We start from the raw sequence: 12,835 nt of genomic DNA, 5'->3' as shown, positions 1-12,835 counted from the left end.
CTATTATTGAGTGTCTAACAGCATTTTCTTATCGACTTTTTCATTGTTGTTTTCAAGAAGTACAATGGTGTTTTTTTCAGTCTTATGTTATTACTGTCTATATTTCTCAAAGACAAATAGTCTTCAGACTGACTTTTTGTTGAGGCTTCTATAAGCCAAGTTTTTCCTTTATTTGTCTGAACGACATATCTGTCATTGGATGTCTATTTAATAAATAATTTTCTAGTTTTAAAGCTGAAATATTTTGGTCAGCTTCCATGGTTAAAAACCTTGACCAACTTCCACTCCCAAAGAGGGAGTCGAAGTGAGTCAAGGTTGGGTCATGTCGGTATTTACTCTTTTTGGGAATTTTATAAGGTATTAAAGTTTTAATACCACCATGATTTTGATTATTTGGATTGTTCAGAGCATTGTCCATTTCCATGTTAGAAGATTTGCTCTGTACTGGAGCAGCCATCGTCAACTGTGCTGGAACAATACCATCAAAGGGCCCAGGGGTACTCGAATTTTAGATTAATCATCAAGAGTTGGTAAAAAAAAACCTGAAAACCTTAAAAAGATATCATCAGCCTTTCATGGAGTTTATTCTTCCACCAATGGCACAAGTGAGAACCGACTCCCAAATGTCCGCGTCCCTACCCTACCCCACAGGGGATGGCACAACATGATTAGAGTGGCCCAAGTGTAAGCCAAACCCGCTTACTAGGACTGAGAGTATTTCAAGAATATAATCGTCCCCACCCTAATCATATCATGGGCAAACCAGACAGAATGCTGAGAGTCCTATCCCCAAAACCAGATCCCCCTGCAATCCATGGCCCAGCCCTAAAGAATAGTTCTGCCTTTGAGCTATAAATCTGATAACTCTTAGGTCCAAACATTATTGGGCAGTTGATGGTCCTACCACAGTTCTCATTATTTAGCTTCGGATATAAACCCAATAGCAGTTATGATATCTTTTCCTATTTATCAGGTCCAATAAATTTTAGTAAAAGTGGAAAATTCCACAAAAATTAAACCAAACCAATATATAATGGCATATGGAACTATTGGACTCAAACCCGAGAACAGATTCCTGGGGTTCAAGAGCCCCCTCACCACGTCAAGGTGGTCACAAATCGAGGGGACCACTCCCAAAGAGAGAGTTGAAATGAGTCAAGGTTGGGTCAAGACAATATTTACTTCTTTTGGATTTGTTTTGTACTGGAGCATAAGGTTCAAGTGTGATTACATTAGGATTTTTTAATTTTTCTAAAGAAAGGTTGTTAGAGGAGGTTCCAGCAGTTGTCAACTGTGCCGACTCGCCACCATCAAAGGGCCCAGGGGTACTCAAATCTATGTCACTTATCATAAAGATTTGAGGTAGAAAAAAAATTAACCTGAAAGCCTTAAAAAGATATCAGCTTTTCATGGAGTTTTATCCTTCCACCGATGGCACATGCGAGAACTGACTCCCAAATGTCCGCGTCCCTACCCTACCCCACAGGGGATGGCACAACACGATTATAGTCACCCAAGTGTAAGCCAAACCTGCTTGCTAGGACAGAAGGTATTACGAGAATACTATCATCCCCACTCTAATCGTGTTATGGACAAACCGGATAGAATGCCAAGAGTCCTATCCCCAGAACCAGACCCCCTGGAATCCATGGTCCAGCCCTACAGAATAGTTCTGCCTGATATCTCTCAAGTCTGAACATTATCGGGCAATTGATGGTCCTACCACAGTCCCCACTATTTAGCTTCGGATATAAACCCAATCCCAGTTATGATATCTTTTCCTTTTTATCAGGTCCAATAAATTTTAGCAAAAGCAGAAAATTCCACAAAAATTAATTCAAAGAAATATATAATGGTCTATGGGACTCTTGGACTCATACCCAGGAACAGATTCCTGGAGCTCGAGAGCCCACTCATCACGTCAAGGTGGTCCCAAATCGAGGGGGACCAACTGGTGTCTTGCACAAGTGCTGTGAACACACCTAGGTGGGTCCTCCTCAGTTTTTTATACACAGATTCAGGGTGATTAAGTAACATGACAAACAGCTAAGCAAAGTTCTTGGATAAAAGTTGTACTTACCACTTAAAACATATCATATATAACTAATAAATCATTGCCAAGTTATTTCCCTCTAACATTGTTCTTTTCAAAAATATAAAATGTAACAAAGCATTGCAATTGTTTATTTACCCAGTAATTTTAAAAACCACTCCATATGGTGCTGTGTTGCATATGAATTTCCATTTCTACATTCTCCCCCCACACTACGACAGAGTGCTTGCTCAACTCTTGATGTGAAGCATTTTTTCTGAACCATGTTCCTCCTTGCTGATGGTCTCTCGGACAATTCAGAAATATGAAAAATATCCTTGGAATCACATCGAATCCTCTTGTTGCCTCCTCTTGATATCAACATATCATTGCTACGTTTCTGAAACAAATAGTTAGACAGCCTTTATTATTACTATTCAGACAGTTTAACCAGACCACTGAGCTGACTATCAGCTCTCAAAGGGCTGGCCCGAAGGATTAGGATGAAATACCAGGCCTAGGCCATAGGACTAGAACTGGGACCAGATAGGTTAATCGCATGATGAGGAAAGAATGAAAATGTAGTTTAAAAGAAAAAACTGTATAATGAACATGCTTTTACACTGAAACATATGTATACAATGAATACATTTCCTCGTTTCCATGCATACAAAAAAATTAATAATTAAAAAGCATAAAATAAAATTTTTAAAAAATTAAAAATTAAAATTCAGAATAAATTACATTATTTTTTTTAATTCATTAAATGCCCTACGGGCCTCTGTATTTTCATTGTGCACTTGGTTTTATATTTTGTCTATTAAGTTACACTTCCTCATGAATAATGAAACTGGGATGGCTGAAAATGTATAAGATTCTGATAAAATTTCCCCCATCGATTTATTTCCAAAGGTTATTACTATATTTTGGACAGTCACACAACACATGTTTGACCATTGTCAAGACTTTGCATTCGGGAGGAGGGCCATATGGATGTTCATCAAGTGTCCATACCATGTGTCAAACGAGCATGGCCTATTTGCAGAAGAGTCAGAATTACTTGTGTGCATCTCTCTCTGACATGGCATGAATTTATGTTTCAATTTATTATTCATAGGTTCGTTGTTCCGTATCTTTTGCCATTTATTTACAATGATTGCTTTTATATCTCTTATGTAATCACTAATTGGGATTTTTACATTTGCTCTTGCCATGTGGACTGCTTCTTTAGCTGCTTTATCAGCTTCCTCATTTCCTTTAATCCCTACATGGGCAGGGATCCAACATATTTCAATATTTTTTCCATTATTATACAATTTGTGGAGTTCATATTTAATTTCCTGTACAATATCATTTTTTGAGTATTAACCTTGAACGGCTTCTATAGCACTTCTTGAGTCGCTAAAAATAAAGAATTATTGAATGCTTCATAATTCTGATGGCTACTGCGATTGCACACAACTCTGCTGTGAAGACTGAGGCGTTATTTGGCAAAGATAACTGATATGACTTGTTCTGGGATATAGCTGCATATCCTGCTCCATGTTGTTTGATTGACTGATTATGAAATTTAGGTCTTGAGGACCAAGTGCCGGAACCCATCAGGATTATTCAGCGCCATAATGAAGGTGAAAGTGATTTCGACCAATGTGTATAAATCGTGTAATGTGAACTTTTTTGTCTTATATGATCTATGGTTTTCTGTCTGGTATTTATGAGGAACTTTTTGATAAATATTTCAACTGTGTGCAAGTCCTTACTTTATTCATGGTCCAACAGGGTGGTAACTTCACTGTTGAAGGTACTTGTATATCTGTGTTCAGCGACTTAAACAATCTATGAGCTCTAATTGGGAAAGGAGGTGGATGACTGTTTATAAATATATCCCTTATATCAAATAGATTTTTGGTTGGTGAATCACTTGTCTTGATTCTTAATGCACTTTTCATTGTTATGAGCTCTCTATCGAGGAACAGTGGCAGTTAGCTACATTCGACTTGTACTGAGGAGTAAGTTATGTGGGCCTTTCTATTCAGGTGTGCATCAAATATTTTAATCCTAAAAATTTTGCCATTTGCTAATTGGTATATTAAAGTTTCTGATTTTCAATTCTATTTCTTCACCTTTTTTCAAATTTCTATTTTTATAAAACATGACACCTTGAGTTTTCTCTATGGAAAATCCAAAGCGTACAGATGAGGTCCACTCATCTATTTTTATTATGGTTTTATTAATCATTCATTTTGCATGCTTTATGCGTGATTCTGTATAATACATGGCAAAATCATCCACATACAGGTTACTTTTAAACCCAACCAATAGCATGTTACTGATATCATTAATTGCTAATGTAAATAGAGTACCACTAAGGACAGTCTCTTGTGGAACTCCATTTTCAAGTGGAAATGTCTTGGAATAAAAATTATCTATTCTCACCTGGAAAAGTGCAATCAGTCATAATGTATTTAATAAACTTAGGAAGATGACTACGTATGTTATTATTATGCAATGATTTAATATTGCATACCTCCATGTAGTGTTGTATGCCTTTTGGATGTCAAAAAAGACAGCTACTGTAATTTGCTTTCTTTCAAATCCTCTACATAAGTGGTCTTCAAAATTAAATAGATTGATTGATCATGAAATTTAGGTCTTGAAGACCAAGCGCCGGAACCCATCAGGATTATTCAGCGCAGCGATGAAGATGAAATATATAAATTAATGATGTGATTGAGAATCTAATGTAGATCAATTACATTGTGAGCCAAACTGGGAAGGAGTTAAAATTTCATTTTTACGTATGTGCCATGTAAGTCATGCATTTGCCATTTTCTCCAACAACATGCATAGTTAAAGAGATTGGTCTATAACTGCTCACATTACAGTACTAGGATCTCTTCCAGGTTTCGGTATAGGAATTATTATGGCACTTCGCCATTCATCTGGAAACAAGTTTCTGAGCCATAAATGATTGTAAATTTTTAATAAGTATAATTTTGCCAAAGGTGTTAGGTGGCAAATCATTTCAAAGCAAATATCATCACCTCCAGGAGCAGATTTATTGCTGTTCAAGAGAGCATATTACAATTCTTCCATATTGAATTTCTTATAATATCCTTTGTCTCAAAATTAAGTATTATAGATTCTGCTTTATTCTTTACTTTTTTTTAAATGTTTGTCCAAATTTTGGTCACTACTTATTTTGGCAAAACTTTCCCCAAGTATGTTACTAATTTCGAAGGGATCTAAAAATTTTTTTGCCATCATCTATAATAGCTTGTATGGGGGTTCTAATGTTATTCCAATTATTTTTCAGAATTTTTCCCATACTTTTGGAATGGATATTTCGCTTGTTATTTCTGATACATAGGACCTCCAAGATACTATTTTACCTTTTATGACTTACTTTCTAAATTTAGCTGATATTTTATTATATAAAGGTTTTAATGCATCTATTTCTAATAGTACAACTGTCATTTTTAATATATTTTCTTCCAAGAATGGTTTTGACTTATTTTATTGAATCTTCTGTTTAGAGTAACTAGCATTCTTGATTGATTATGAAATTTATGTCTTCAAGACCAAGAGCTGGAACCCATAAGGATTATTTAGTGCAGCGATGAAGGTGAAATATATAAATTAATGATGTGATTGATAATGAAAAGGTGAATGATAACATACTGTACTAGTAAAATTAAGTGTTAAAATATGAACGTAAAAAATGAAGAATGATATTAGACGAAAACCATAAAAAATAGATATGAAAATTTTATATTTAAAATATATACTAAATATATAAAATATGACAAATCTTTAATAAATATACTAAATTATATCTCATCAAAAAGATCAGATTCTCTTAGATAACCTTGCTAGAGAGTGTTTTTCTCGTACTAATTCAGATAGATCATCTGACCACCAGGGGACTTTATGTTTTTTATTGACTGATTGATTGGTGAGGAATAGCTTTGTCTGCTGCCTTTTTAATGAAAGATACAAAGAATTCATTTGTCTCATTGTCATTTCACAAATAATCATATGGCGGTATATTTCTGGTATGCAAGTTAAAAATGTACCAATCTGCTTTTTGCATGTTAAAAGGTGGAGATTATGGTTTCGGTTTATTATCTAATAAAGATATTATGGGAAAATGATCACTTGAGTAGGAGTATCATAAGTATTCCAAACTAGTTTGCCAACTATATTTGTTGAACAAAGGGTGACATCTATTGAGGAAAATGTTCCATGGGTTTTCGAGCTATACGTATTTACTTCGTTGTCATTCAGACAACAGAGATTATTAGTGTTCATCAAGTTTTCTCTTTTTTTCTCCGTCTTTATCCGGTGTAATTTTGTTATAGTCCCATACTGGATTATGTGCACTGATATCTCCTACAATTAATATGGGAGTCTTAAAATCTTTTATTTTCTGAAATATGATTTAAATCATACTTTTTATCAGGCTGGCTGTATAAGTTAACAATATCAAACATATTTTCTATTTTTAGTGTTACTGATTGATTGATTATGAAATTTAGGTCTTGAAGACCAAGCGCCAGAGCCCATCAGGATTTACTGATTGATTGATTATGAAATTTAGGTCTTGAAGACCAAGCGCCAGAGCCCATCAGGATTATTTAGTGCAGCAATGAAGGTGAAATATACAAATTAATAATATGATTGATAATAAAAAGGTGAATGCTGATATACTAGTAAAATTCAGTGTTAAAATATGAACGTAAAAAATGAAGAATGATATTAGATAGAACCAACAAAAAATAAGTATATATTAAACTTTTATATTCAAAATGTATACTTGGTATAAGAGTAAATATGACTAAAATCTTTATTAAATATGCTGAATTCATATCTCACTAAAATAACCAGATTCTTTCAGATAACTCTAGGTTATCTACCTCAGAGTCATTTAAAATTTCTAAAATAATCCTCCCAATTAGAAAGTACTCTGCCCTAAGGCGATTAAATTTAGGACAGTGCACCAGCATGTGCTTAGGACAGTGCACCAGCATGTGCTTAGGACAGTGCACCAGCATGTGCTCAGCAGATAGCTATGAGTGAAGCAGGTATGGATGGATGGATGGATGTATGAGTTTTAGGGCAAAAGCCCAGGCACTGGGGCCAAAGAAGCCATTCAGCGCCGTAATGGAAACTAAATAAATTATATTATGAAAAATGAGTTAATAAGTGTATGATGAAGATGGTTCATAGATAAATTACAATATGATAAATGAATGAATTAATGAAGAAAATGCTTAATAAATAAATATATATATATATATCTATGATGTGATTAATAAAATATAATTAAATTTTATTAAAAATGTTTATAGACTTTAAAAAGGGGATGAGAGCAGAAATATCTGCTTCATCTCCCAAAATATCACAGAGGGATTTACCTCTAAAATATCTCTCTCTTTGGTTAAAATATCTGGGGCAAGCAACCAGAATGTGCTCCACTGTTAGCATCTCACCACTGCAAGCACACTCTGGGAGGCTGCCCCCTTCTAAAATAAACTGATGGGTCAAATTCTTGTGCCCAATCCTCATTCTGCTTAAAACTATTTCTGTTCGTCTATCCGACTGGAAAGACGAAAGCCACGGTAATATACTATTTCTGATTTTTCTATACTTTCTATTATTGGCAAGAGAAGAAGTCCATCTTTCTTGCCATTTGTTTAAAATATAAGATCTAAAAGGACCTTTTAGGTCTGTATGAGGCACTTTACTAAAGGCTGTTTCTGAATAGACACTAGCACCTGATCTTCCCTATCTGCCATCTCATTTCCACAAATCCCCACATGAGAAGGGACCCAACAGAAAGAGACAGATTTACCCAGATAATACAAATGGAAGAGCGATTCCTGAACTTTTTTGAACTAATGGATGGAAGCTATTGAATTTTTTTATTGCTTCTAAAGTGCTTTTGGAGTCTGAGTAGATGACGAAATTAGTGTCGCTACTTTCAAAAACTATATCCAGGGCAGAGACTATGGCTGTTAGTTCTGCTGTGAATATGGATGCAAAGTCAGGTAGTTTAGCTGTATATGCTGTATCACCAAGGATAACTGCACAGCCAACACCACTATCCGACTTTGATCCATCAGTATAGATTTTTGTCACATTAGTATGGGCAGTATCGTGCTCCAAGAACTTTCCTAATCTCTTCCTCAGGACAGTCTTTTTTGTTATATGCTTTTTTGCACACGGATGCTGCTGGGATAAGCCATGGAGGATACACAGGATGTTTCACTTCCATGACTTTCTGGGATTTAAGATGACTATCCCTAACATCTTCATTTAGTCTAATTTGGAATGGTCTAGAGGCTCTTGTACCAGAAAAGACCCGTGAGTCTGCTTCCCTCAGCACTTGGAAGGAGGGATTTTTGGGAGCACTTTTAATTCTAGCCATGTATCTTAATCCTAGTTCTTGCCTCCTTAGATCGAGGGAAGTTGGTCTGTATCAACATATATGCTTTCAACAGGCGAAGTTCTAAAAGCTCCTGAGCATATTCTCAGCCCCATATTGTGTACAACGTCCAGTTCCTTCAGCTTGGTTTTACAAGCTGAGGAATAAATCTGACAGCCATAGTCTAGCTTGGATCGACACAACGAGTCATACAGTCTCAGCAGGGATTTTTATCAGCTCCCCAACTAAATCCAGAGACAACCTTTAAAATATTGAGAGATTGTTTAACATTAGTCTTTAAGGCATTTATGTGGCTGGCCCATGTCAATTTCTGGTCAATGGTCATTCCCAGAAATTTTACTTCCTTTTCATAAGGAATGATAGATCCTTTTAAACTAAGGGTGGGAACCTCTTCCACACGCTGGCACCTAGTAAATCTTACAGAAACTGTTTTCGAGGAAGAGAATTTAAAACCATTCTCATCAGCCCACTTTGTAATAGCATTAACAGACCTTTGCAAATGTTTACATACTGACGAGGCATCATATCCTGTGCAGTATATTGCAAGGTCATCAACAAAAAGCGAGCATTTAACAGGTGATGATATTTGTTGCACAATACTGTTTATTGCAACTGAAAAAAGTGTCACACTTAACACACTTCCTTGTGGAACACCCTCCTCCTGCACAAAAGGTTGGGAGAGTGTGTTGCCCACTCTAACCTTAAAAAATCTCTCTGTTAAAAGGAATATATGAATTTAATCATTCTTCCACATATGCCCATTTTGTGCAATTGTTTTAAGATGCCAATTCTCCAAGTAGTGTCATATGCTTTCTCTAGGTCGAAAAATACCCCGATAGTCTGACATCGTTTGGCAAATCCTTGCTGGATTTGATTGGTCAGCCTCAGCAAAGGATCAAGGGTGGAACGATTTTTCCTGAAACCAAATTGAAATGGAGTTATTAGTCCTTTAGTTTCCAGGTGCCAAACTAATCTGGTGTTTATCATTTTCTCCATCAGCTTACAAACACAGCTGGTAAGAGCTATTGGTCTATAGCTGGTGGCTTGGGAAGCGTCTTTATTAGGCTTTTTATGGGGACAATTATGGATATTTTCCAGTCCTTGGGTAAAATTCCAGTTTCCCATATTTTGTTTATAATCTTGAGTAGATACTTTTTGGCATCATCTGGGAGGTGTTTAAGCATTTCATATAAAATTGAATCACCCCTGGAGCTGTTGATTCAGTTGAAGAGAGTGCTTCCCGAAATTCTCTTAAGGAAAATTTGTGGTTGTATGGTTCAGATTTTCCTGAATCAAATTTCAGAGTCATTTCAGCCTTCCGAATTCTCTGAAATTCTAGAGAATAATTATCAGGGCTGGAAACTTGAGAAAAGTGTTTTCCCAGCTCATTGGCAACTTCAGTGGGCTCTGTGATCAGAGTGTTATTGACTTTTAATGAGGGTAATGGTGACGCAACAAATTTTCCACTCAGTTTCCTAATTTTGCGCCACACCACTCTCAATGGAGTTTTGGAATTGATTCCATTGATATAATAAAGCCAACTCTCTCTTTTGGCTTTCTTATAAAAAGCGCCGCTGCTTGGCTAACGCACGATTATAGATTAATTTAGACTGAGGGGAGCCACTAGTTTTGTATCGTCGGTAGCACTTCCTAGTGATTTTCCTCAGAGTACCACATGTCTTATTCCACCAGGGAACTGCAGGTCTGCGAGGTTTACCTTTTGTCTTAGAGATCGAGCCCTCGGCACTCTTCAGAGTGGATTCAATGAAGTAGTCATAGGCATCCAGGTGAGAATGAAATGACTCAAATTCCTTATCTAGATTGACTCCTTGACTGAACTTGTCCCAGTCAGCATCCTCTACCTTCCACTTAGGTAATGTTTCAGATGGGGCATTTACAGCATATTTCAGATGGATCGGGTAATGATCACTGCCATTCAAATCTTCATTAACAGACCAGTTAAAGTCAAGGTGGATATTTGTTGAAGAAATACTAAGGTCCAGTGCAGAAAGATGATTATGATGAATATTGTGGAAGGTCATTGACCCATTATTATATAGTGCAACATCATTCGTATCAATAAGGTCCTCAATTATTTTCCCTTTGCCGTCTAAACACTGACTTCCCCAAAGGGGGTTGTGGGCATTAAAATCTCCTAATACGAGAAAAGGAGCGGGAAGTTGGTTAATCAAGGACTGAATATCTCCAATGTTAAAAGAAAGGTCTGGTGGGAGGTATAGTGAGCAGACCGTGATCCTCTTGTCTAAGATGGCAGACACTGCAACCGCTTGGAGAGTTGTATTTAGTTGTATTGTGGAGTGCTGCAAAGACTTATTGATAATAATTGCAGCACCTCCATGAGCACGATCACCAACTGGGGGAGTAGAATTAAACATGGCATAATCAAGTCCAGGGTTGTAAGGAGAGTTTCCTATCATTGTTTCTTGCAGGCATACGATCCCTGGGCTGAATTCATTCATTAAAACTTTAAGATCTTCAGAACGGGCTCTGAGACCTTTGCAGTTCCACTGGAGGATGTCGTAAGTGAATGTAAAAAAAGTTAAAAGTACTACTTCCCACTCACTGGAGGGGAAGTGCCGATCCTAGGTTGGAGAGGAAATTCTCCTTTATCAGAGGTGGTTTTTTTGATCCCTTTTCGTCCTTGTTAAAGGTCGGGGTTTTTGGCTTACCATCAGATTTTGTGTTATGCCTTTGATGGTCAGGGTGTTCACTGGTCTTCTGAATATTGTTGTTGCTGTTGCTTTGAGTCTTAGGACGGCATGACTGGTAAGCACTCACCTGGCTTTGGGCTTTATATACATTTGGATTCACCTTTCTGGGTGGGGAGATCTCTTCCAGCGCACTGAACCCATTTGATGTTTTTATTATAAAACCCTCATCACTGGGGGATGTGTTCCTTGTGCGCTTTCTTGTGGAAGCAGCTGCTACCTTATCCCTGTTGTTAGTGGTAGTAACGACCGAAGGGTTAGAGTTTGCTCTCCTTATTTGGGGCTGTTCCTTCGATTCTTTCTTGGTGGGAATGTTCGCATATGTTTGCAAGCTTTGTTTGGGTGCTGAATCTCCTGCCTTTACTTTTGTTTCCACTTTGTGGTGTAGATTGTCCATGCTTTTTGAAGTGCAGTGTTTGGTACTAGGCTTCAAAGTACTTCGTGATTCAGGGTTCTGATTATTGTTTTCGGCCGATGTAGAAGCAGGTTTCCAGAGCCTACTAGTAGATGTTATTGGAGGCTTTGCTTTATTAGGATTCTTCATCAACCTTATGACAGAAGCATAAGTGGAGTTGGCACTTCTATTCGCTGCCATTACCACCCGCTTTGCTGCACTAAGGCTGATGTGTTCGTTGTCTGCCACTGCCAGCACTTCTTCTTCGAACCTGTGCCTGGGGCAGGTCCTAGAATTTGGAGTGTGGTCGCCTTCGCACTGAAAACAGTACCGGGCTGCTTCACACTCAGGGTTGTCATGCTCTACAGAGCATACAGAACATCTTTTTTTATTAATACATGAGATTTGAATATGGCCGTATTCGTAACATTTACGGCATTGTTTTGGCTTTCGTTTGTATTTTTTTTACCTGCATCCTTTCGTGGCCGACGATGAGGGTGTCAGGTAAATAACTAGAGGAGAAGGTTAGTAGGATGGCTGCATCGCCTCCCAGTTTTTTAACTTGGTATATGCAAGGGGGGCATCGTTTGAGAATTTCCTCCTCATTAAAGGCATGAAGATCTCTAGAGTATACCACCCCTCTTAAAGTGTTAAAGAATTTATGGGACGCAATATGTTCAATATTCCCATCTTCAGGTGGTTTGAATTTGGTTAACAATACTGCTTGCGTCTCGTTTCCTGCTTTTATTAATAAGTTCTTCCCATACCTTTTCAAATTTCCGATGGGGATAGTACCCACTTTGTTCTCAATGCATTCGGCACCTTTTATGAGATTATCCCTTCCTCCTTAAAGCTAGCAACATGCCAAATTGGGGGAGTGTTCTGCTGCATGGAGACGATTCACGTTCTTCATCCTTTGGTACAAAATCAAAAAGATCGTCATTCACATTTCTCACTGAGAACACCTTCGTGCTGAGTACTGCATCGTTGAGGACATGGCCATGTAATTTCTTCTGAGCCTCATATGCTTCCTGGGAAGAAGAGAATTTAATATAAGCAGAAAAAGTCCGCTTGTCTTTTTCTAGAGTCAATTTTATTCTTTCTACTTTTCCAAATTGCTTGGCTACACTGAACAAGCATTCATAGTCCAATGATAGGCTAATGTTAGTGCAATAGAGCACTCTATCTAAGTCAATTCCACCAGTTTTGATACCTCCCTGGTGTCTCGGAGT

General features: G+C 37.3%; 1 protein-coding gene across 2 annotated transcripts in view; it reads right to left on the bottom strand.

The window, feature by feature from the left end:
• The window catches only part of LOC136826862 (uncharacterized), a 568,370-nt gene that overhangs the window by 351,551 nt on the left and 203,984 nt on the right, over positions 1–12,835 (bottom strand). For both annotated transcript variants that reach the window (XM_067084358.1, XM_067084359.1), the window contains one exon: positions 2,192–2,432. In XM_067084358.1, coding sequence (XP_066940459.1) covers positions 2,192–2,432 — 241 coding nt within the window. The remainder of the gene's footprint in view (positions 1–2,191; positions 2,433–12,835) is intronic.

Source organism: Macrobrachium rosenbergii, chromosome 41 (assembly GCF_040412425.1).
Source record: "Macrobrachium rosenbergii isolate ZJJX-2024 chromosome 41, ASM4041242v1, whole genome shotgun sequence".
In the NCBI taxonomy this organism is placed as follows: domain Eukaryota; kingdom Metazoa; phylum Arthropoda; class Malacostraca; order Decapoda; family Palaemonidae; genus Macrobrachium; species Macrobrachium rosenbergii.
Note: the sequence above shows the minus strand (reverse complement) of the source record. Positions and strands in the feature narration are given on the sequence as shown.